General features: G+C 36.9%; 1 protein-coding gene across 23 annotated transcripts in view; it reads left to right on the top strand.

The window, feature by feature from the left end:
* Positions 1 to 27,313, top strand: part of grh (grainy head) — a 663,099-nt gene that overhangs the window by 455,759 nt on the left and 180,027 nt on the right. For all 23 annotated transcript variants that reach the window (XM_067774942.1, XM_067774948.1, XM_067774949.1 and 20 more), the window contains one exon: positions 23,250 to 23,676. In XM_067774942.1, coding sequence (XP_067631043.1) covers positions 23,250 to 23,676 — 427 coding nt within the window. The remainder of the gene's footprint in view (positions 1 to 23,249; positions 23,677 to 27,313) is intronic.

The following is a 27,313-nucleotide window of genomic DNA, read 5'->3' on the forward strand; positions in this document are numbered from 1 at the left end:
AGTCGACCGTCTGCCCTTCCGCTCGGCCATTAACACGATAACTTGAGCAAAAATCGATATATCTTTACTAAACTCAGTTCACGTACTTATCTGAACTCACTTTGTTTTGGTGTAAAAAATGGCCGAAATCCGACTATGAGCACGCCCACTTTTTCGATATCGAAAATTACGAAAAATGCAAAAAATGCCATAATTATATACCAAATACGAAAAAAGGGATGAGCCCTTGGAATCTTGGAAGGAATACTGTTCGTGGTATTACATATATAAATAAATTAGCGGTACCCGACAGATGATGTTCTGGATCAACCTGTTCCACATTCTGGTCGATATCTCGAAAACGCCCTCACATATACAACTAAGGGCCACTCCCTTTTAATACCCACATTAATACCTTTAGTTTGATACCCATATTGTACAAACACATTCTATAGTCACCCCTGGTCCACGTTTATGGCGATATCTCGAAAAGGCGTCCACATATAGAACTAAAGCCCACTCCTTTTTAAAATACTAATTAACACCTTTAATTTGATACCCATATCGTACAAACAAATTCTAGAGTCGCCCCTGGTCCACCTTTATGGCGATATTTCGAAAAGGCGTCCACCTTAAGAACTAAGGCCCACGCCCTTTTAAAATACTCAATAACACCTTTCATTTGATACCCATATCGTACAAAAAAATTCTAGAGTCACCCCTGGTCCACGTTTATGGCGATATCTCGAAAAGGCATCCACCTATAGAACTAAGGCCCACGCCCTTTTAAAATACTCATTAACACCTTTCATTTGATACCCATATAGTACAAACAAATTCTAGAGTCACCCCTGGTCCACCTTTATGGCGATATTTCGAAAAGGCGTCCACCTATAGAACTAAGGACCACGCCCTTTTAAAATAGTCATTAACACCTTTCATTTGATACCCATATCGTACAAACAAATTCTAGAGTCACCCCTGGTCCACCTTTATGGCGATATTTCGAAAAGGCGTCCACCTATAGAACTAAGGACCACGCCCTTTTAAAATACTCATTAACACCTTTCATTTGATACCCATATCGTACAAACAAATTCTAGAGTCACCCCTCGTCCACTTTTATAACGATATTCCGAAAAGGCGTCCAGCTATAGAACTAAGGCCCACTCCGTTTTAAAACACTTATTAACACCTTTCGTTTGATACACATGTCATACAAACACAGTCCAGGGTTACCCTAGGTTCTTTTTACAACATGGTGATTTTCCCTTACTTTGTCTCCACAGCTCTCAACTGAGTATGTAATGTTCGGTTACACCCGAACTTAGCCTTCCTTACTTGTTATGTATCATCTCAGTTTAACTGTTTTCCTAAGAGCGCCTTCTCCTTTTTCTTCTTGTAGCAGTGCTTTGGCCTGTCCGATAGGCGTGACCACTCATAAATTGTCACCGATATCCTCGAACGGAAGTCCAAGTAAACTTTTACTTTCAATTTGGTTAGACAAAAGGAATTAACAGGCTTTGCTAGGCATATACCCGCATAAGACTTTTCCGATAGAGTGTGGATGAGGCTAAAGGGCTTTCCAATCTCTTTCGGTTCAAACAACTGAAGTCTTAATATATCTCTGGAGCTAGATCAATCAATTCTCTGTTAGTTTTTTAGGAATTCATTATTGCTGAACAAACAGCATTTCGCTTCTCTCCTTTTCTTATTTAGCTGGCGCTTAATCTTTTAAACGGTTGCTAGCTAGCGCCAATTGGTCACACCAAGGGAATTTAAATCGTTTTCCACCTGGTCCTTAAAGCGGAGTTGGCCGCCTCGTTCTCTGCTTTGCGGGGGGTTTTCCGCCTCAACGATTGGCAGTTCTGAGCGCGTGCTTTGACAGGTCCCGTGCCGTCCCAGTTTGTTTCCAATTACGATCGCTGGGTTTTATAGGTAGGGTTTACAAAATCTGATCTCATAAATAATGAGTAAGGGAAATTCTTGCATAACCCTCTTAAAGAAAAGAGTTTGCTAACAAAATAAATGATGGTAGAATACAAGGAACTATGCAAATGGGCTGTAAGAATATTTCCCCACAATCAAATTCTTTAGTAAATGAGAAAGGGTTGCAAGGGTTAAGCAGCTTGCGTACCGGAAAGTAAAAACACATTACTGCTACATACATAAACACAATTTTACGTACATACATTTACTAGCACATATATATACAAATGAAATTTCAGGAAAGCTACATATTTATGCATAAGCGCAGAATCAATTTCATTAATCTGGGATTATGTTGCTTTTGCATTATATATACAAGTCACTGACGATCGGTTACAGCAAAAGAAAACGCTGTGGTGGCTTAACAGCAAACCAATTATATGAGGCAAACATACATACATGCATATAATTAACAAAAACAATAATTACAACGGTTCCATCAAATGTTGCAATAATAAAATTACATTTTTCGCTATCGCCGTTGTTTCAAAACCATTTATATGAAATCGATACGTGGATTTTTTGTGTGTTTATGCATTTGGTTGCAACTTTGTGCTGCGCATGAGCACCTTCACACTCAAAAATTCAATTAAAAATCGAACAGCTTTTGTGCGCGCACAATAACAACAAAAGCAATAACAATAAGCATAATAATAAAGATTAGGTGTGCCTACATTGCAACTTTGCAATGTCTTCAAATACCAAATCAACGACAAGTGAAAAGGTAAAGGGACGTTGTTTGAGGGGTGGAGTAAGGTGTGGCGATTGTTGACTGCATTCGATTGTGCGATGGTAAAGTAGACAATATTTTTGCAAATTTTATAGTGCAAGTGCACTAGCTACGCTGCTTATGCAGATTGATGGCAGTGGTGGGGACTTTGAAAAGTATTAGAGGGAGGCTAAAGCAAAGAGCAAGCAACTTTCGTTAAAACTTAAAAAGCAGAATACAAAGGGATTTTTTTAACTTATTTTAAAAAAATTTTAAATTATTTCACTCTAGAAAATTTCTTTAAAATCTGCATTAGTTAGGAAGCCAAATAAAACTTCCAAGCTTAAATCCCCTTCGATGTTACGCCCACATATTTTTTTGCATATCGTTTCGGTTATTATGACACAGAGTGGCCTAATAGGATTAGCACCATTTAAGTTGACAAGTGAAAAGTTGCAAATGACACTGATGAGGCAGGCAGGTACACCAAAAAGAACAAATACAAAGACATCTTAAAAAGCGTAAAATTATATGTATCTTTGTAAACATATTAGACCGTTTCATAAAAACGAAATTATCTCATTTTATATGTATTACCAACCAGCTGAAAGGCTTTAATGTGGAGCTCCTTTTGTTTAAGCATAGCAGGATTCTAATGAAATAGAAGGGACTTTATATTGAAAATACTCTATTATTACGGTATGTAAAACGGGATTTATGGGAATGTCACTTATTGCTGGGCTCTTAATATTCCACAACTTCGAAATCGGTATGTGTCGAAACAAATATATGGGATGTTGATTTCCAATATACAGAAAATCTTACACCCAGGAGTAAATAAAAAAGGACCAACGAAGCTATTATTCAGAAGCTTCAGCAGCCAATCAGCATAAGCCAATTAATCAAAAACTTGAACGAATTAATTTTCATCATTCGAAAAAGTCGCACTTTCTATTTCAAGGTCACAATAGAGGGTGCCTACTCTTACTGACATTCGCAAGCACTTTAACTACCGATAGTATGAAAAGTGAGGGGGACTTACACTGATTGACTTCTGGACCATATATATAAAAACCCTCAGCAATTTATAATACTCCTTCATAAATGGTAATAAAATTCAGCGAGTCTGGGTACTTAATTACCAAGCCGTATGTAGGTTACATGACGCTTTCGCTGAATTTTCAACAATAACTTCAAACTAAAACTCTTTTCAAAATAAATATGTGGAGGATATATTTATTAAGCAGCAAGAAGAAAACGGCCTAATAAATGGAGACAAAATGGATTTGAGCATTTTATAGAAAAGTATTACGCATGGTTAAGGAATGGTTTCGAAATCGTTTTTTTTTCAATTGTTATAGGCCCCTCTTGGTGATTAGCATACGTTTATGGGTAACCAAATAGTCGGTACCCAAAAAAGGATCGAGTAAGTCAATCGAAAGCTCTGAAGTTCGGAGTCGTTATCAAAGATCCGTAATGTCCTGGATATAAGCAAAGTAGTCTAAGAAAGGAAAAGAGTAACGTTTTTCCCATAAGATTTCCCATAAAAGTTTCCTTATCTTAATTAACAAAACATATTACAAAAGGGCGTGAGTACTAAGTACTCGTGATTTTCGACGTGTAAACATGCAGTGGTGTGGTGGTAAGTTTCCCGCTCTGGGCAAAGCAACATCAAATTTTAAAAACAAGTTTATTCAATTAGAAGAAAGTTTTTCTAAGCGCAGTCGCCCCTCGGCAGTTATTTGCCAAACATTCCGAGTGTTTTTCTGCGATGAAAAGCTTCTCAATGAAAACTCACTTGCTTTGCAGATGCCGTTCGGAGTCGACATAAAACATGTAGGTTCCGTTCTGCCAATTTGTAGAAAAAGTTACGACGCAAATTGGAAAAGGAGATCGGCCTAAAATCTCTCCGGAGGTTATCGCGCCTTACATTTTAAACATGCAGATATTGGCTTTGTACAGGAACTGGCAGCTTGAACCAATAATTAGGGCATTTGGACGGAACCAATTCCCTACCATATTATTATTGTATTATTATCGGCTCTTGTTGAGCCTACAGGGTTGAAGATTTGTTATGCAAAATATAAATAAATTTGCTATCGCAACATAAGTTTTAGGTGAGTTATCGATTTTTTGTCGAAGAGCTAAAAATTTAGTAAAAATTATCGACTTGCTATCAATTTGTAATCGGAGTGTTACTTTCTTTGGCGCGCTATCGACGTATTATTAATTTGTTATCAAAAAGTTATAAATTTTCTATCGAAATATTATCGCTTTGCTATCAAAAATGTATCGTTACTTTCGAGAAGTTATCGATTTTTTATAGAAAATTTGTTGATTTCGAATCGTCCCCTCCTGGCTTCTACAAAAAAATAGTTAAAATGGATAGCAGCCGTTTCCTTCTTAACTTTAAAGGAAATGAAAATAAAATGCATAGCCCAAAACTCATAGATGTTGCACCCATGTTGATTGTTATTTGTTACATTGACAATAAAATCCAACCCATCAAGCAAACGTATTAGATTTTTGACTTCATTAGGCATTCAATAAAGCAATAATGATATAATTAGGATTTTGTATTTTGTATGGAATATTGAGTTCAATAAGGACTCCAATGTAGAAAACTGGACTAAATACTTCATTAACCCTCTGTGTGAAATTGGTATTAATCTATAAAATCTATTAAAAATAGTTTTCTGAAATTTGCTTTGCACGTTGCTCTCAAGGAGCTATCTGAAGAAAACAAAATTTGACCTGGGAATGAAAATATTTGGAATAGAGTAATTCTGCTTTCCTTTATATGACATTGCAGATATCTTAAGGAAATATTCGAACTTAAAATATCATAAATATTGAAATCTCGTATCACTGTGTTTGTGGTTGGAAACGATTCGACCGATTCATCAAAGTTTTCGAACATATTGGGTAGGTCTATGAATCGGATATTACCAATTTTTTATACCCCAAAATGATAAGGGTGGTCCACGTTTTAATGTGTTTTCTTTTTTAAACAAAATTTTTTGATTTAATTTTTTTTGAAACAGCATTCAAAAATACATAGCTCCCTTTGGGACAGGAACGGGATGGAGAAGAATAAGAAGAACTAGAGAGAAGAAAAACGAGTGAAGGAAAAAGAGACTGAGTAAGAGATGGAGTAAAACGAAGATAGAGAGGTAGGGATAGATGAAGCGAAGGACGGAGAAGTTGCGGGAGCTAAAGATAAAAAAATGAATGGAAAAAACGAAGAGGGAGAAAGAGTCGCAGAGAGAGGATTGGATAAAAATTATACAGAAAAGAGGGTGAGAGAAGGGGAGGGAGAGTAAGAGGTAAAAACTTAGGGCAGAGCAACATCTTCCGGTCTGCTTGGATGTATATAAATTACATGGCGGCTACCTGATGCTTTTAATTAATTAGTTGAATATCATTTAATATAATCTCTACTGCGTGATTAAAAAATAATATTTTATTAACATTAATTAATATTATATAACACATAAATAATATTGTATTAACGCCAACTAAAGGCATTCACATAAATTCATTCTCAACTACGAAGTGCGGGAGATGCCACAGTGCACACAAACAAGGCAAAGCGAATCGATAACAATCAAGCCATAAATACTTAATTTAACTGCATTTCAACAATAATAACAATTATAAAAAATACTCTAACAGACAATTACAATAAATATTAAAAAACAACTAAGTATGTATGTATAACGAGCAAAAACAATAGAAACAAATTTTTATTGTAAGCAAATTATTGCAACGACAAAATAGTGAGCAGCTGCATTAATTTAACATTGAAAGGGGTTGATTGGGAGGAAATGCCGTTGCCGGAATCAAGTAAAAGTAAACACGTGGGTATATGTGTGTATGTGTTTCTTATAGAACGACAAATGGGTGTGCAAAGCTATTGTTACATACATACAAAAGTATGTATATTTGTTTGTATGTAAACCCATGCCTCAAAGACTCAGCGAACTTTTGATAATCGGTTAGGCGTTTGCTGATGCCAAGGTGTGGTCATGTTGAAGTCCAGTGAAAATCAGTTCAATCAATTGACAACATTAGCTTTTATATAATTTTTATTATTATTGTTGTTGCTCATTTTATTATTGTATTGGATGTTGGTGGTGTTCCTTTTATTGCTATTGTTACGCGCCAAGTGTTAATAGAAACACGTTCTAATCGCTAATTCACGCACCTTAATGTGCACACTGACATACAAACAAATCTACTTAAGTATATTAAATAAAGCTTATGACATGTATTTAAAAATCTGGTTGCACATGTGCAATACCGCTGCTCCAATGTTCCTTTGTACGTGCACAAGCTATCGAAAGTTAATCCAACTTTTTTTTTATATTCGAATTTATATAAGTTTGCCATAGTTTATAGATTTTTTTAAAATATTTTCTATGACTTAACCAGATATTCGTTTAATTTTGTAACGCTTTAGTAATCTTGCTTAATAATAAACTTATTCATTTGTTTTCATTTGCTATCTTCCCTTGATGATGTGACTCCTTGTTTAAAGATTTCGTGGTAGATCACAAAACTGATACCCCAATTCCTGGCGACGGAATATGAACGCTACACATTGTTATTTGTAAATGTGTATGTAAGCATTTCTCAAACTCTTAACTGGATGTTTTATATATACGTGTTTAGCAAAGTTTTCAAATTAATGGCCGCTTACTGTGTCGATCCATAAATAAGTAGATCCTATAGGCTGCCAAATCACTGCAGTGTTTTTCAGGCGGAAATTGTAGCCAGGAAGAAAGCGGCAGAAATTCTGGACAAAGTGTGCTTAAGTCGCAGTCGCGTCAACACATTTATTGTTAGCCAGGCGGCTATTGAGGCAATAGTTTTACACAGTGCTTCATCAAGATCATTCATCTATAATGGGTGACAAAGAAATAAAAGGTAACGAAAAGGGCTACGAGTTTTCAAAGCAGGGTGTAACGCCCGATGAAACAACTGAAGATGTCGCAATCCCTTTTGGGAGAAATGAAAAGAAAATTGAAGTTGCATATCATCCATTAAGCAGGGAAGACGTGGACGAAAACTCGGCCTTCAAAATTTCTAAGATCATATGCAAATCCTACGACCTTAGACTACAAAGTGGCTCAGATTTCAAAAGAGAGAAGGATTAAGGCTCTTGTTGGGCATACTAACTGGACACTGCCATCTGGCGTCACATGATTTTATATAAGGCCTCGTCAGTAAAAGCGTGTTGTGTTCATGTTCTGCGCTCGCGAGGTAACATTATGTATACATTCAGTCTATATGAGGTCTTCATTGGCCGGCCAGTTCAACCTAACTGAACCTACTAGCGAAATTCTTAGAAATTGCATATTAAATTCCTTTGTCAATTTCTACCCTGTCTGTCTCTTCGTTTTATTTTTAATTTTTACTCTTGCTCTTACTCTAACTACTCCTCTTGACTTTCGCACTCCTACTTTCAATATTCCTAAGCCTATTCCCCATTCTCGTCGGCTCCCCTTCAGTCATCCTTTTCTACTTCTCCCTCTTTATTTTTCTAATTTTTAACTTCCCTTTTGATCCTTTACTTATTCACTTTCGATTCCTTTTCCCGTCCTTTTCCTTTTGTTCTTGTTGTCGAAATTTTTATAGATATCCTCTTACGGAAGTCCAAGGGAACTTGCAGTTTCAAGGTGGAACAGAGTGCGAGGGTAGTTAGAGGCGTTGCTTCCACATTGCAATTATATTATGTATGTCGGAATTGATTCTGAATAGGTAAGAGTTTAACCTATTACAGTATCCAGACCGAAGTTCAGCTAGAGTAACGCGCGTCTAGAATGATTTCCTCTGGCATGTGTTTTCCGTCTACATCGGCTGTATTCTCAGGTGCCGTATTTTCTCTTAATGCTTGCGGAGGTCACTCTTTAAGCCACTGCGAGGTGGGGCTTCTTAAATCAGATGTCTGTTGGGATGCCCAGGTTTCCGGGTATTCAACAGAAATTGTTTGTTGAGCATATCACTGATCTCCCTAATGGGGAGTACTCTCACCTTTTTGTGTAGTTGGTGTTCTGGGGACATAAGAAGACAGTCCATAGTGGTTCTGAGGGCAGTGGTTTTGCAGGTCTGTATTTTCTTCCAGTGAGTAACCTTTAGGTTTGGCGTCCATATCGGGAACGCATAGAATACAAGCGGCCGAACAATTGCTTTGTAAGTGGTAATGAGCGTCTCTTCATCTTTACCCCCAAGTGACACTGGCAAGATATTTGGGGATTTTACTACGGTTCTTAGGTACAATTGCGATTGCATGCTCCTTCTCTTCATTTTGCTTTCTACCTTTTTCCTTATCGCTCCTTCCTCTTTCTAATATTCTCCCTGCCAAATTTTGTTTCCACGGAACTTGGCACCGTCTTATTCGCATTCCATTCCAACACGCAAAACTCTTCACGTGTCTAAGTTATCAAAATTGCATGGGCTGAAAAAGCTGGATCGCAATCGTAACCGATTCGTCTATAAACCATCTTGGACTTGTATTGCTACTTAAAATGTTTAATACCTATAAATAATAACAATGATTTTGTTTGCTTTTTGGAGCTTTATGGCCGATAACTGGGAAGGCAAATTACATTTTCATTTTCCCTCCTGCGCGTTTCGACACTTTCGCGTCTTCCTCAGGGATATGGACCTTCTGAATGTTTAATCTCATTAACTCTCAACAGTGAACACTATATGCCAATGTGTTAATATTTCCCAGATCTCGTATCTGAGTTGTGCGCTGATCTTGAGACCTACCATTTATCAAAAATTTTCAAAAAAAAACTTCGATCTGAACTCTCATTTCTGATGTGTGCTGTGGCAATCATTGTAAGGCATATGATTTCAGGGCCTGGAGTAAAAAAAGCTCATGGTAAAGTTCTATTGCCGATTCGTTGATTTCATTGCCAATAATGACATTATCGCTCGGTGGGTATTGCATGAACACAATAGGGTACAACAATTCCAAAATTAATTGCCAAATATCGCCCCTAAATATGAATGATATGTTCAAAAGGTAGAATGTAGAACCGACTATGTTCAAAAGACTGCCGAGCTCAAACAGACATTAGAAGGAACTATATAGCTTTTCCATTATTATTTTCCGTGACATAATTTTGTTCTCTTCGTATTGAGAAACGTTTATATAAAAAAATTTCATTGACCATTTCGTGAGCAATTTTTGATATCAAATTTTCTATTAATTGGGAGGTGAGTAGCCAACTTAACTTAGACATGCATACAATTCTCATTAATTTAAAATTTTATTATAATAATTACGTAATCTCAACAACCGTGACGCGTTGTGTGGCTTAAGCAACATTTTACCTGCATCATAATATGACATTTTAAGTATCAGGCAGAAGTAACCAAGAACTTCTGTATGTGTATATGTATGTATGTATGACTATGTTTCTACGTATTTAGTATGTAGAAAGACCGGCGGCATTTGGCCCGTTTTGTAAAGCTTGCTACATTCCTCATGTACAACATATATTTTGCCCTTGTTCGTTGTTTATAAGTCATTACTATTTTTATTATGCTTTGCAGTTGTTGTAACATGACCATAAAGCACAAAATGTACGATTTTCCAGGAAGCAACAAACACGCACACATAATAATCCAAATAAGTGAGACATTAACAACTACAACATTCTATAACTAGAAGTTTTTTTTTTTTGTGCACCGCAGCCACGTTCTTGGCCGTTACAATTTTTCTAAATTCGTATGAAAAGTAGCGCCGACCTAAGAAGCTCGTATGCGACAATTTCTCATATTTCATAAACGCGGAAATTATGAAATATATACAAATGTGTGTTTATATTGTAACATATATATGTTTGTACATGAAATAAATGTGACCGACGACAAATAACAACAAGACTTAAGCGCACCATTTTTCTTTGGAAAAATGTATATGTCAAATGATACCAAAATGTTTCTGGTTTTTATTAAGTAATTAGAATTTTACTATATTTTTATTTTATTCTTTATTTTAAACCTTCATGTTATTGGTGTTGTTACGTTAACTCAGATGTAGTAATAATAATAATGAATACAAAAGGTCCATGTGGTGGCCATAACAGAAAAATTGAGAAATCGTCACCAAATTTCGTAGTTGGGAAATTTGTTTGTGTACATTCCCAATTCTTAGGCTACTTTTAAAATTTCATCATAGAAAGCTTTTGTCCTATTTTATTGTGGGAATAGTATTTTTTAGTTATTATTATGATAGTGTTAAGTAGTAACTGAGTAATGCAATGTTGCTTAGGTTATTATGTTTGCGCTTGCTTCTTCAACGAAAATTAAGAGTTCGAGACACTGAGCTGCAACAGCAACATTTTTGTGGAACCTTAAATTGGAAAGACTTCTTAGTTACAAAATTTATTCAATGATAATACTTGGAATTACATTTAGTTAAGCCATTCTCAGTCCTGCACTGTTATATTTCATGTTTTATTGTATTAACTAGGATATTTTTGTTTTTGTTTTGTTAGGCTCTTTTGACCATTTGGCGTTCGGTGCAAATAAAATAACTTATTTCACCTTTTCAATACGACGTTTCTCTAGTATCTCTAGCTTTATGAAGGGTGAACTCTGTATTTAATAACAAAAAAAAAGCAATACATTAATATGAGGAAACCTAATATTCAAACATTATTCATCACAATATTACATACAAACAAATATATGAATAGTTGTATTTTATGACACATAAAACATTACATAAAACACTCACATTATTGGATTATTTTAATTTAAAACCTTAAAACTAATTCTGGTACCATTTCATAGTGCTATCACTGTCATACTAATTTGTTTATTGTTAGAGACAGAGAGTGTAGGCGGCAGCAACGTCATCTGTATCTCCCTTTTTGTTTATCGTTTTGTCTCTCCTTCGCAATATTCTCAGGCTTTCCAATGTGTACCTGGCTTTTCCTCGTTTGTTTTTGTCTATTATTTTTGTCTTTTATAGTTAAATGAGACATTTTTCAAATCAAACGAAACCTGTTTTAAGTCAAATAAAACTTTTATCAAGCCAAATAAAATTTTTTTAAATCAAGTGAAAATTTCAAATCGAATAAAACTTGCTCATTTCAAATTATACAAATAAAACTCTTTTCCAAGGAAATCAAAATTTTTTCAAAGCAAATAAAACTTTCTTGAAATCAAATTAATTTTTTTCAAACCAAAAAAAAATTTTTTTTCGAATCAAATGAATTTTTTTTCCGATGAAGCGAAATTTTACGCAAATTAAATTAAACTTATTTCAAATCAACTGAAACTATTTTCAAATCAAATAAAATTTTTTTGAAATCAAACCAAACTTTTTTCAAATCAAGCAAAACTTTCTGATTTCAAATTAAACTTTTTTCAAAGCAAATAAAACTTTTTTCCAAGCAACCAAAAATTGTTTCAAATCGAATCAAGCTTTTTTGGAATAAAATTAATTTTTTTAAAACTAAAAAAAACTTTTTTTTAAAATGAAGCGAAATTTTACTCAAATCAAATGAAAATTTTTGAAACAAATGAAACTTTTTTCAAATGAAATGAAGCTTTTTTCAAATGAACCTTTTTACATTTCATATGAAACTTTTTTTCGAGTTAAATGAAAACAAAAGAAGTTTTTTTCAAATGAACCTTTTTTTCAAATTAAACTATTTTATTTAAGATTTTTAAGCATTAATAACTTAACGCCGGTAAATAATAATTGTTATCCAATTATCCAATTATTATTTTTGTTTATTGGGGAAACCATATATATAATACTCCTATATTTCTACAAAAGGCTAGGTACATTCCCAAACATCAGAGTGCCGATATATTGCTGTTTAAACGTTTTTGTTTTTGTATTCAACAATCGAATGTACTTAAATTTAAATTTTTTCTTGTCACACTTATGCTGCTACAATCACAAAAATTGTATACGATGTCTTGTATTGATTTCGAATTCAAAACACATTGCGAGCATTTTCTATAAACAATATAGGAGTATTATATCTATCGTCGCGCGCTTCCAGAAGAATGAATATGCCAAAATGAAAATGTTGGGAAATCGAGTTTCAAAGTTTATTGCTCTCCCAAAATTAGAGGAGTTATTTTCTAGTGTAAAAATGTACTTATATAATATACTCACACTATGCTCTTTTAACTGAGATAATTGTTCTGCTCGCATCCCTTCTATTCTCCGAGATTTGGCATATTCATTTTTCTGGCACAACAAAAATTTAAAAAGCTGATATATTTTTTGTTAACACATCTATACAAAAAAAATTAAAAGTAGTCGGATCAGGTTAATCTGCTCATGCTTTCTATGCATTTTAATGCGCTGAATCCGAATAAGCTATAAGAATTGGCCAAACTGGTAATGGTGTGTCCTTAACCTCAAAAGACGTAAAAATCTCCGCAGATTGATTTTTAAATAACTTTAGGGCCAAGCCAAGACCTGATAGGCCAATTCCGTTGGCGGATTGGGATTCGGAGCATCACAGTACTTGGGAAAACATTCGCGGCTTTGACTTATCGAAAGTATGTATGTAAATGAAAAAAGTTACACATTCAATTCAATTTCATATAATGTGTTTTTATTTAAGATATTACTGCAAACATAGAACTAGTTCTTATTCTCATTAGAATCAGAATCTTCTGAAATGTTGTGTTCGGGAAAAGCGTTGCCCGCAAAATTTTTATAAAAAGAATGATATTATTTTGGTATAACTAGTTTTTCACACAATTTTCACAAGTATTCTAGTTTTGATTCGGGAAGGAGCATCGGTTTTGAACAGACAAAATCGGAAAAATTGCACATTCATGCTTCTGGCTAGCGGGCGACAATATGGGAAAAACTGAAAAGAAAAAACATTTATTGGCATATTGCGATGGTACCATTTCGAAATGTCATCATCCTCAGGCAATTTCGTAATGTTTTTATTTATTTCAACAGGTCTCACCGGGGATCGAACCACGGCCAAACTGTTAAAATCACAATCGCATAACCATTGGGCTATTGTGTTGTAATTACTTTCTTTGCTTATTTCAATTCTATCCCATTTTCATGCTCTTAGCAAACATTTTGTCCTTACATTGACAACGCTTAGCTATCCTTACATTGAGGACGCTTAGCTGTCGATCAAGGCGTAACAAGTTTTGTTTCGCATTATTTTTAAACTGCAGAAAAAGAAGTAGCTTAGGTGAACCTCTTAGGGCATGAGTCGGCTAATGCAGTTATGGGGGTACTTAAATACTGGAAGTTGTTTCTTTTTTTTTTTTTTATTGAGTGGTTTGTGTCACGAAAATTACTTGGAATGGTTAGCCGTTTTCCTGCTTAATCAAATTAAGCAAAACATAAGAACTTCGGTAATATTTCCCTGCGCAGTATTGGGAGTTTGCTTTAAAACATTACTTACGTTCTTGAGCAAAGAGTTTACTTCCCTTTTTCTACATACAGACTTTCCTATACGTAAGAGCTTCTAAGCAAGTAATGGTCTAGAGGCGCGCTTAGGTTGATATTTTGAAAGCCATCAGACTAGAGTATATGACTTCGTTGGCGCATGCGCCCCTATTTTGACGGACTAAGGAACCGGTATTCAGATTTAAGTCTTTACACAATATATATGTTTACAATGGGGTTCCTCCACATAATGGTGAGAAGATAATCATTTGTTTGGCTATTAACATTTTTATCCGGATAAGCTCCAACGTTCACGCGCTCTAATTTTCTTGATGTCTCTCTAAGTGTAATTTTTTTTCAGCAGCAATAGCTGTTGCTTCTTTTGTTTAAAAAAACACGTACCAGTCCCCTTAACCCCTTCATTTGCCATTAACACAGATCGCAACACCATTGTGCCTGATTAAATTGTAGCTGAACACATTTGTGACGGCGCCAGAGCAACAGGTGTCTTCACGCGTGTACTTGCATGCCAACACCCAACAAATATGCAACACCCTAGAACAGCATAAAAACAACATGAAGCACAGAAGAACACACGTACTAGCATAAATAGATTACGGCAAGTTTGCGCCGCTAAATTGCATAGCAGGAAAGGAAACAGAAACGAAAAACTGGCTTGAACTCAGCACGAAAAAAAAGACGCAGAGGAAAAAAGGGAATCACAAATGAACTAGAACTGGATTTTTCACAAAAAAAAAAAAAACTACAACAAAAACAAATAACAACAGGAATTTAGCTTAAGCGAAGTGGTAGAACCACAGCAACAACAACCAAAACAAGAGCAGTGATTATCACAGAACAGCAATCAGAGCAACCAGCGCCACCTTAACAGGAACAGGAAAACAACAGATGCTACAACTGAGTGGGAAAAATCAATCAGAGCGCAGCGTCACAGAAGAATATCGCAACAAGTTGGAAGCGCATGCGCCTTCAATCGCTGCTGTCAGGCGTTGAAAAAAGGCACGCGCCGCCCGATTTGAAAACAGGAATGGCACAAAACCAGAACAATAATTATGGCAGCAACATAACAAAAAAAAGTTTTTAAAACAAAAAATAAAATAAAAGTGTTTGCTGTAGTGGGAGAACGTGTTAAAAGCAACAACAACGAACACAATTGCAGCCAATGGCGCCCTGGATAATACAAAGTAGGAAAATTGCGCGCACGCGTCAACAATTTAACGCCAAAGTTGCCGTGCAAAATTGTAAATATACACAACGAGTGCAACAACAACAATGTCAGAATTTTGTGTTTTGCACATTCTTTTTGCTTTTGTTGTTGTTATAACAAATAACACCAACGCCACCAATTGCCTACCTGTTCAACGACCACAAATACATAAAAATTTGCAATTCAAGTGCAGCGAAGCGTGCCAAGCGTGCGCAGTGCAATAAGGCAGCAACAACAATTTCCTTTTGTTAAAAACAAGTCAAATAACAGCGGGCGTACAGGAGCAAAATATTAGCCTGAGTATAGAGCATTCAAGGTACATTTGTTTATTTATTCTTTTTTCGTAACAGCAACTTACTTAGGTGTTGTAATCACATTTACAACGTTGCAAGTGGCAAAGTGTGCTCGCGCGCGCTGGGGTTTACCGTTATTTCATGCGCAGTAAACTAACGGCAACAAATGCGCATTTTGTTTATGAACAGCAGGATAAATTTTGCTTACAATTTGATCACTAATGTTTTGTTGTTTTTGTGTTGGTCAAAAAACCACATTTTGTGGTTTGAAAAAAGTTCATATGATTTTTTTTCTGCTGAAGATATGGTTCTAAGAAGTAGTTGCTTCACTTGATATTATTCATGAGTTTATTTTTCATTTCGTGGTTAGTCAAAATCTTGCCAATAAATGCTACTTTGGAATTGGTAGGCAATTGAGAGGTAAAGTCTTCTCTCGGCGAAGGAAAATCATACTCTACAAGTCACTTATCGTACCCGTCCTGCTATATGGGGTTGAAGCATGGACCATGACAACAGCAGATGAAGCGGCTTTGGGAGTGTTCGAGAGAAAAGTTCTTCGAAAAATTTACGCGTTGGCGATGGCGAGTACCGAAGAAGATTTAATGATGAGCTGTACGAGCTATACGCAGACATCAACATAGTCCAGCGAATTAAAACGCAGCGCCTGCGCTGGCTAGGCCATGTTATGCGAATGAAAGATAGTGCTCCGGCCAGGAAAGTGTTTCTATCGGAACCCGCCTATGGAAGCAGAGGTAGAGGGCGGCCCCCATTCCGTTGGTAGGACCAGGTGGAAAACGATTTAAACTCCCTTGGTGTGACTGATTGGCGCCGGTTGGCGGAGCGAAGGAGCGACTGGCGCGCCTTGTTGGACGGCCATAACCGTTTAGACGGTTAAGCGCCAATTAACTAAGTAAGTAAGTAAGTAAGGTTACTCAAAATTTTATATAGAGTTTATTGATTTCTGGAAAACTGGAAGAAAATAGCTTTAACTATAGCCGCGTCAACTTTTATATTGACAGCCAAGCAACAATTAAGGCAATAAACTCGCATAGCACAGCATCTAAAAGTGTGTTGGAGTGCAAGCAATCCTTGCTAAGAATTGGGATAGGGAGAAGCATACATCTATATTGAGTTCCAGGGCATATTAGAATAGATGGGAGTGACAAAGCGGATGAACCAGCTAAAAATGGCGCATCCTTCGAAACTTCCTCCGTAGACGATGCAATATGATTGAGCGCGATTAAGAGCAGGCGAGAATTGCATATGATCGACCAAAAAGGAAAGGCGTGGACCAAACACGGGGCTGTAAAATGTCGAAGATCATGAGTAGGTCTTACATTCTTAGACTAACAAAGGACTGTACAATAATGACGGGTATTCTGACTGGACACTGCCTACTGGCGACATATCCCTTTAAAGTAGGTTTGATCAGTGATAGCTGATGTAGGAAATGCGAGTTGGAGGAGGAAACGATCGAGCACGTTCTGTGCTTGTGTCCTGCGCTTGCCACGCTATGATTCCATCTATTAGGTGTGATACAGTTGTCAGATCTAGAAGCAGCAAGTTGCATAGGACCCAGAAACCTACTAATGTTTGCTGACGGAGTTGCTTTAATATAGATCCTTATTTTTGATAGGGGTTTTCAGTTTGGTCGTTAAAAAACTTCTGGTAACAGAACGGACTCATTTAGTCTATGTTAGGTCTTCTCTGACCGGCCAGTTCCACCTAACCTGAGCTTATTAATTCCTTCAATAAATCAAAATCCGTCAAGATATGACTTACGCGTTGGATTTGAGGGTCCACATTTGAAAATTTTTCCAATGAAGATAAAAAAATGTTATAATAATTTGGCAACCTTCGAGGAGATTCCAGCCGAGCTTTTTTCCTACAGTCACCTTGAAAAATGAATGGAATTTGGGCCTAGCTAGCGAGTTCAGGAAACATAGGGCATTTTTCAATCTACTTCCGAGAAAAGACGTTCTTCAAATAATTTCTAATATACAGCCTTTTCAAATTTTCCAGCCACTTGGCTGTTATACCGATTCCAAACGGCACTTGCTGAGAAGGTTTTCGCACAAAAAATCAGGTTGGGCCTGTAAACTGTTTACATTGTTTACAGCAATTGTTTACATGTAAACAATGTAATTGTTTACAAGATAATAGTTTATGCAAACAATTCATTTTTTAAACGATTCATTTTTTTTTGCTTTCACTATTTTTTAAACAGTTTTCCAAGCTTGTAAAAAAATGATAACAAAAATACGCTTAAATATTTAGTATTTTAGTATTTTTTATTCATTTTCACTGTCCAATTATTCATTGTTTTGGTCAATTTTCATTTCATAATATATAAAAAGTTATTTTTTGGTCCTTTCATATCGATCTGTTTGACTTGACAGTTAATATAAGTTGAAATGACATATGCTGGTAAATGCTTACAATTGTTTACAATTATTTATAATGAAAGTGCAAACAATCCAAAAAATGTTGTAAACGCGCAACCCTGGAAAAAATACTCTTGAAACACTTTCCAAACCACTTCCGGGGGCAACTCCATTTTCAAAATTCTAAATGTTCAATTATACTCACATAGCATAGCAGGGCATAGCAACATTGCTCTCACAAACAATAACTGTTCAATGGGATATGCATGTACTTGATTATGAAAGTCTGTTGAACTTTGATTTCGATGTATGTATGTGCTATGCGCGCGACTCTCTCACTCTTCGTGCTGTTAAAATTGTTATTGCAAAGAGCGGAAAAATGAGCATCACTCTCAGAGTAAACCATATTACTTGCTTGTGTTTGCTGATATTTTACATACTAACTTTATTTCTGTGTGTTTGCCCTTGTCAGTGATAGGCTATGTACGCTACGTAAAGTATAATCAGGTCTATGTTTCACATGCTATGTATTGTTTTGTTATGGAATGCGCTGTAAGTATAATTATATCTTAAAGCATTTGTGTTGTTAGTTGTCCTGGGACTTTAAATTCGAACCTTCGATATAGCAGGCCAGTCCACTCATTTTGCACCATGACTTTCGCCAGAAAATGACAAAAACACACGGATAAATTTTGTTTCCTTGTCACTACTCGCCCTAAAGTTTCTTTTACGCCCCGATTCTAGTGTGGTTACAGCATTCTTCCCCACGGTAACGAAATCATGTGGCAACTTTTACACCTTTTTGGTATTCTACCCGCGAAAGTAGACGGATAATTTTTAACCCACAAAAGTAGGTGGTTACATCGAAATAACCACACAACAGCTGTTGTTTAGAAAAAGGCAAAACTGAAATATAAAGAATTGTAAGCATAAATAAGTAAAGATAATAGTAAAAAAGTGTTGCCTCTTGCTATACATATTTGTTTACATTATTTACTTTCACAGAATAAATTACAATATACCTATGTAGAAACTTATCGTGCATAATATGCATATACATATAGTCCCGTTTATTCGTTAACCTCGTATATACAAGTGAGACATTTTCGGTAAAGCGAACACGGTTGACACACCATGTTTTCATTTGGGACCAAAATTCATCGAAAAAAGGACCAAATTTTTGTTTTATTTTATTAGTATAAAATACAAAATTTTAGGATTTTTCCATATAAAATTTTACTAAACATAGTGAAGACTTTCCTTTAATTCAAGCTGAACAAACAAATATATGGGCATGCAACCAAAAATGGTACTACATTTTGACATAGGATAAGTCTATGTCTTTCACCAACCAAACGTTGTGAACCTAGTTTTGGTCACAAAGCTCTTGGTTCTAGCATTATGTTGTTGATTGCAATGAAATAATTATTTCATTTTAAAATGTATATTACAGTTAGGTTTTAGTAAGAAACGGTTTAAAATTTGCGTTCTGGTGTTGCCGAACTATGTATGTGGAAAAGTCAATAAATCATAAATGAAACTAGGCAATTTTGTTAGTGCTATTTTTATAGATCCTCACTTTTTCCCTTAACGTTTAAACTTCATATCAAAGCCTAGATTCAGTAAGTGTGAGTTTTGATCCCAGGCCTCAGGGGTTCTGCTAGCACCTACGGGAATAATTTTATACAAAACATTTCTTCCGAAATCAAATCTCTTTTGCATTTGCTTCCTTCTGTCTTCCAGTTAAAATATTTCTTGTGCCAAGATACTTACTTTTCAATTACCTTGTGTGGCTTAACACCACAATAGTCCTGGAATTCCTTGAACTCATTGAGTTGGATGAGAAAGATTTAAATGTCAAACGAGAAGTAATGCATATAATTTCTTTGTATAAGTTTTGAAAGTGTTACGCTCACGGCAGAGTGCTCGCTATAAGCTATGCTAGGCGAGAAGCAATTTCTATTTTCATATATTTTACATAGTGGTTGATAACCGATCGAAATATCTAGCCGTTATTAATATTATTATAAAACAATTTTTTTTTTTGATTAGTCGGTTATTTCATCAACAATTAACGACAATGTGTTTGCCAACACTTTTCTTTTTAATGCCTGGCATAAATTATATCCTAGGTGAAATGTTATTGTTCTGGTACATTTTATTGACAGCAATTTTTTATGGTGAGAGTTCCATTGAAGTAAATTTTTGACAATATTGTGAATTTTTACCTGAGCGTAAAAGAAAGAAAAGTAACAATCATGGCTACTGCCTAAAAAGGATCAAAATTGAAGAAAAGGGGCCAGCGGACCAAATTGGGTTGGAAGGGACCATTTTTGGTCCAAATCGACCAAAGTGGCAACCGTGAAAGCGAAGAAAACTACCTTTCCAATTTCTCCACAGATACTGGTGAGTTTTTTGGTGATGACAGCGTTACCACTTGGGCAAGAATCGCGGATAAAAGAACTGGTAACGATATTCGGTTACATAATGTTCTGGGTATTATTTTACCGGTAACGCTCAGAATCGGGGCGTTACTGTAATTTCAGAATTGTTTATTGCTGTTATTTTTCAACTTCCCGCATTAAAGAAGCGATTTTCATGGCACTTGATATGCCAGATAGCTTAGCACACAGTTTTTAGACTTCTTGTAGTAGGGCACCAACCCATTCAATATGCGCAATTACTCACAAATTGTCACCGATACCCTCTAATCTAAGTTGCAGAAACTTGCAGCTAGATCGCGTTGAAATGGCTGCCGCGAAAGCCCACAGGCAAAAAGACACCCTTACCCCTCTTTTTCGAACCATCTTGAGAACCCAATAAAGGCTACCAAGTACTTGATGCCATTAAACACGACCTGGCATAGACTATCCGGAAAAGGAGGTCCCAAACAGCGCTGTCTGCTGCCACTTAACGCAGGGTAGTTGCATGTGAGGATATTCACTGTTTCTTCGTTTCAGAATTCATACAGCATTGACGATAGGTTACCTCTAGCCTTTCTGAAACACTTAGGATCCCACTTTTGCCAGGATTTGTTAGATATCAGGCCCGTTGAAAGTTTTTTTTTTTTCTTTTAGCATTAGCTTGCCTGTAGCAAAGGGGATGTCCAAGCAGTTTTTCTTCTTGGCCGTGCTCTGCCTAGCAAATAATAATAATAAGAGTTTAACCTACTACAGTATCATTGTCGAAGTTGTGTCGAAATGATGCATGCCTCCTCCCCAAAAATTTGGGTATTGGACTTCAGAACGAGGTTCGGTGGGTATTTTTCATTACAGTACTTTTTTTGAATGAGTTCTTGTATGCCAAATCTCATCATAGGTCTTGCGGAGATGTCGCCATATATCACTAGACCGCGGGGTTATACCAATCAGTTATGTGCTGGGTCACAAGGTTTCTGGGAGTTTTACAGAAATTTCTCAGTATTTCGTGTCTCTCCTTACTAGGGAGTACTCGCTCTTTATTGTGTAGATGATGTTCTGGCTCCGAAGACATCCTGCTCTGAGCTAAGTGTTTTGACAGGCCTGCAGCTTCCTCCAGTGTGTTCCTCGCTGTACGACTATGTAGACAGAAAAGGTGTATTTGACACAGAAATTCTAAAGGTGAGGCTGTACCAGGTATAAAACATTTTCCAATGCCGCTGATCGGCTTTGAAAACATGAATTTCCGGCATCGCCTCGGTTTATTATCGTTTTCCAGTTAAAAAGCTAGCTCGAGATTTAGTGGGATCTTTTCTTACATACCTGTGTAAGTCATTGCAGCGTCTTTCAGGCTGATAAAAACCATATATGAAGCTGTTTAAAGTCAGCTATCTAATAAACTAATATAAGAATCATTTTGCTCTGACAGCTAAGTGGCGAGCAAAGCCTTTCTGAGCAGAAGTGCCTACTCGAATGAAGGTGTTGATAATTGATAGGATAGGCCTCGATGCTCCTCACACATTGGTGCGCGTTTCAGGTCACAGTGGTCTACCTTAGGAATAAAGCCATCGCTCTGGCTAGGGAGTTTAAAGCGAGGCTAACTGGTTGAGAAGTTTTGCGTATCAACTTGATACGTAGAAGTTCTGACTTTGGTCTGTCTTCTGTGATGAAACTAACGCCATGAGAGCATTGAAAGCACTCACTAATTTAAAGTGGAGGGTTTTACCCTGCATCAATGAGAGCCGGGCCTGCGAATAAAACAAAGTTTTTTCCACCTTGCAGGCCAAACTTTCGCTAAGATTTTCTTAAGAAGGATTGTCTAAGAAAATCTTAGCGAAACATTGGGCTGCAAGGTGGAAAAAACTTTGTTTTATTCGCACTCCACATAAACTAGATCAGACCGGGCCTTGTTTTTATTAAATCATAATAACACTTTCTGCAAGATTGGAGTATATGGTATACACTTTACATTCGCAGCGAACGAATTCTGTAGGAGGGATGAGGCGACCGAAACTGAACAAAACCTTCTTTTAAGAGGCTCAGCTATAAAAAAGATTTTAATGAAATGTCTCAACGTGCTTTACACTGAAATTCTTCTCCACATAAGGTGGCCAACGAAATTGGTGGTATCAGCCCTTTTTGCTTTGTTTAAAGGCTTCCATCGCATTCTAACCATATATTTTATTTCGATTTCGTTTCAAGCAAAACGTTTCTAGCTCTATATTCAAACTCCGCTCCATAATTTTCACAAAATCTTTTTTGTTTGTGGTTCTTATTTATTTTAAGTCAACCACATAATAGTTTTCCGCACCACATAATTTTGATAACCCCAACCATTTACAAAGCGCCCATTTTCTAGCAATTTGGAGCACGCGTCAACAACAACAACAATAACAACAGCAATCATACTTTGATGTTATTGCACTTGAACATGTCCGCAACTAACCACAAAAGCTGCAACAAATTGCAAAGCGCAAGACACGAGCCAAAAGTTATTTGCTACATGCAAATTGAAAATTGTCTTATCAGCGAACGTCAAACAAAAAACTGCAACAAACTTATCTAATTTGTTAGTGATTTTTTTATATAGACTTTTATTGCAACAGCCAATTGTCGATTTGCTGCGCTTACAGCAGCTGTGGCAATTGACGGATGTTGGTGTAAAATGCGCTGGTTGTTGCGAGGGGAAGTAGAAGCAAAGTGGGAGGATGTGATTGGAAAGAACTGAGCTTAACACATTTTTTTTTAAATAATTTTTATCTATAAAGTAAGTTATTTTACTTTGTTTTGTTAATTTTTTTCTAATTTTTTACTCTTCATCTTTTTTCTTCTATTTGCAGCACACAAAGTGGCAACACAAATAAACTCAATGGCCAAGCCACACCTCTGGATGTAACCGGCCTATCGCAAAATGAATTTCAAGGTTTATTACTTGGCTCACACCCATCAGCGGCTGGTGGCAATGGCAATGCATCCAATGCACAAACAACAACCATTACACAGCATTCGGCCATTGTAGCTGCGGCTACAGCAGCAGCACAGGCAGCGGCAGCGGCAGCTGGTGGCGCCACAACAGCTGTGGTTGTCACCGCTGAACAGCAACGCCAAGCACAACAACAACAACAACAACAACAGCAAGCACAACAAGCAATTAGCATCAAGCGTGAACCGGAAGATTTGCGTAAGGAGCCCAAAAATGGTGGCACAATCGTTGATGCGACGAACAGCATGACAAATGGTGGCAATCATCATCATCAGCAACAAAAGGTGAGTAAAATAATATAAAAATACAAAAGTGTACCGCTTCGATTGGATGCAATATTTCTTATATTTTTAAAATGTTTGCATTTGCTTTTGTTGTATGTTTTTTTTTCTGTTTTCAATTCGTTGCTATTTGTTCAAGTTAGAGTGTATTGTCTATTGTCTATTCACGCGTGTCATCCTAATCTTTTACGCTATCTTGCGTCAGCCGCCAGCTGCAAATCTTTAAAGTGCGTCACGCATGCGCGCCAAACCGAATTCCCCACAATGAGTCCACCTCTTCCAACAACAATTCTCAGTTGTGCTTTATTTTTTCTGCGCTCAATATTTTATTTTTTTTGCTTTTGTCCAAAGCAATTCTAAAAAAAAGTTTAGCACTAGCGCCATTGTCCAATGTCGCCGCCTTAATTATTTGCTAATAAAATATGGTCGCCATATCGCCACACAAAACCCACTTCCTCCTACCTCTTGCCTTTTATTACACTAACAAGCTAGTCTCTCTCTATTTTCCATTCTATCATCTAATCGTCTATAGTGACAACGTTTTCAATTGGTCCGTTGCCGGCAGCTGTTATTTGTATAATACAACATATACACACTCATCCATGTGCTTTAGAGTGGCATTAGTATTAGTGGCGCTTTGTGTCGTTCTATTGGCTAGCGGGCTTAAGTGGCCCGTGCAAAGATCTTTATAACTGTTATATTAAATACGAGCCGCGTGTAGGATTGCCTAAGTGTGTGTTTATCATGTAACCTTTGGTTGCGAGTGTAGTGTGTATGCCTTCTTAACTGTTATACGCCTTGGCGGCTATGTATGCACGCGTAGTTCTTTTGAGTTTGAAGCGTTGGAAAAATTTGCGTTCATTCATTGCGAGTAATTTGGTGCTCGTTTTGTGCTGTCTCTACTTCGTATGTTTGTGCGGTCGTGTGTTTGCTTGTTCGCTCTTGCCTGTATATGCATACGTGTGTGTTTCTTTGTGTACTGTACAATTTGTATATCCAATTTAATGGTTACTCTTCCCGTCTCTCTCACGCTCACTTGTAATTGGCTTACTTCTGCTATACACTATCTCTTTCTCGCTTATACTTTTCACCTTATTTTTGGGGCTCTCCAAGTTTTCATTCCCGCTTAATAGATCGCTCATCGTTCGCAGCTCGTTAACCATCGGCCTTAAAATCAACAAAAAGGCGGACAATCGAATTGTCAATTTTACTATGTTTTGTTGCACATCGTTACGATCGCATTTGATCATCAGTTGGAGCTTGATGTTGGTTAAGGTTTTGTTCGCTCTCGTTGCAAGGCTGTGATGTATGCTCTGCTTGTTGTGTTCGATTCAGATTGGTGTCAGCGTGCTTGGTGTAAGCAAGTTTTGTATTTGTTTTGGCGCTAAGTATTGTTGGTTTTTATTCTTGCTTCGAACAAATTGATAAGGGAAAGATGAATACAATTTAAAGCTGAGTGTGAGGGGGTGCTTCTAGCATTGTAAGTAATACCATGAAATGATAGTTGAAGCTCTAAATGCTCCTTTTAAGGGAATATGTTGGGAATCCAAATAAAATGAATTCACCATTTATTTATTTTTTTTTTTAATTTAGGTTTTCATCTACCAATTAACTAAAGCATCAACATTTTAATTTTTGGCCAACCGTGCGGCAATAAGGCTTCATGATGCGGGTAAAAGCTTATGAATTTAGGGCAATATAGAATTCTGATCGAATTCGCCTTCATCCCTGGTAGGACAGACTGCTGTGCACCGACTTCAGCTCGGTGTAAGCAGGAAATTTAGGCTGTCCGATAACTGCAGTGTTTTCAAGTCCGCGGTCATAGCTATAAAGGATGCGGCAAATGGCATGCTACCCGCCGATCTAACTGTTAAGAAATTTATCATCTGCAAATGTAGTCAGGCGGCAATAAAAACGCCAAGCCCTTACACCGTGGGGTTGAGAGCATTGAGGGTATAAGGATATCCCTGGCAACTGTCAGGCTGATCTTTTGGCCCGTGCATGCATTGGCGAATTGAACGTGTCACTCGTTCTCTGCCTCTTGAAAGGCGGTCCTCGCGCCAGCTTTGCAAACGCTGGGCTGACACTACGAATTGTCGTGTGTTGATGATTCTGAGCTACCGATGTAGCTGTTGCGGTTCACAAAAGGTCGCATTTCCATGGATGTTGGAGAGTTAACAGAGCACTTCCCTATGGGAGTACATGCGGTACGCTTTAATGAACTGGACAACGCCAGTTGTGTTAGCTGTATGAAGCAGGCCGAGGTGGATTTATCAATGCGAGGACGAGGCATGAGCTTGATCACATGGCCTATGCAGCGCGTAGGACCGAAAATGAATAAAGCTATATCTTGCATTTTGATTTCTCGTTAGTAAAGCTCCGTCAAAGCTAAAGGGCAACGTAATCCCATTATATTTGCCCCATACTGCCCAAAGAAGGTATCTTTGCAGCAACATGTTGCAGCGGGACTGGCTCTCATTATCTTACTCTTGAGAGGCGTTAAACCAACCCGAGTCCAGATACTGGTACTGCTGCGCCTTCCTGATAAATACATATTACCGACATTCATACCCTTCTGTGTACAAAGGATAGCACTGACAAACGGAATGTTCTAGGCTGATCCCCAGCACTCATCGTCCCCAATATTCCTTCTCTAATGTACACTAATAGTTACGTATCCCAGCCTTACGGACTAGCAGCAATGTGTCTGAGCTAGCCATGATAAGTAGTTTGTAAGCAACGGTATGGTAGAATATAGAATGTAATCATGTACGTTGTCTAAGCTTGGCGTAGTTTTGGGAATAGGAATGCTATATGGAGATATACAGAATGTAAGCGAAAGTGTAGTCAATGCATTATAGCATAATGTGCTGTTAGTTTTAACAAAATGTTATCGGTCTGTAATCGGTTTGTTGTCAAAGAGTTATCGACTCGCTATCCAAAGACGATTTACACTAAACATTCTGTTTTCTTATTGAACTGTTACGATTTGTCATCGGTCTGTTATCAACGAGTCGTCGCTGTGCTATAAAACAGATACCAAACTTCAATATAAAATCGACGACACCTATATAATCCGTCGATAACAACCGATAAGAAACCAATAAGAAGCCGATCGCTTTACGCTTACAAACCGATAACAAATCGATAACTCGACAATAGTTCTTCGCTATCGATAATATTCATTCATATCTGCGAGACAATTGCAAAATTAATTAGCCTTAATGTAATAAGGTTGTTAGGTTGAATCGCTGAGATATACTGCGGTTCCCACGTTTATCAGCCGATCGAAATATCACAACAACATATTCCACAACAAATCTCATATAAATCATATTCGTAATTTTAATGCCTTTTCCTGAGCAAGACATAAACTTCCTGCTCCAGTTTTCTGCATATAAATCACCCGCCTAAGCTGCCGAAGTAAACGTTACATATGTACATGTTGCAGATTACCACTACCATCAAAATAATGCAAACACTTCCGGTTTGTGTGTCTGCCCTTCCGTCGCAGAACAGAACAACCGTTAGAAAAAACAAAGCAACCCGAGTGTGTGCTCTATACTTGAGCAACATATGTGAGCTACTTCCTGATACGGACGCAAAAGCTAAAGAAGTTCAAAATATGAAACAAGTATAA

Source organism: Eurosta solidaginis, chromosome 3 (assembly GCF_040869045.1).
Source record: "Eurosta solidaginis isolate ZX-2024a chromosome 3, ASM4086904v1, whole genome shotgun sequence".
Lineage (NCBI taxonomy): Eukaryota > Metazoa > Arthropoda > Insecta > Diptera > Tephritidae > Eurosta > Eurosta solidaginis.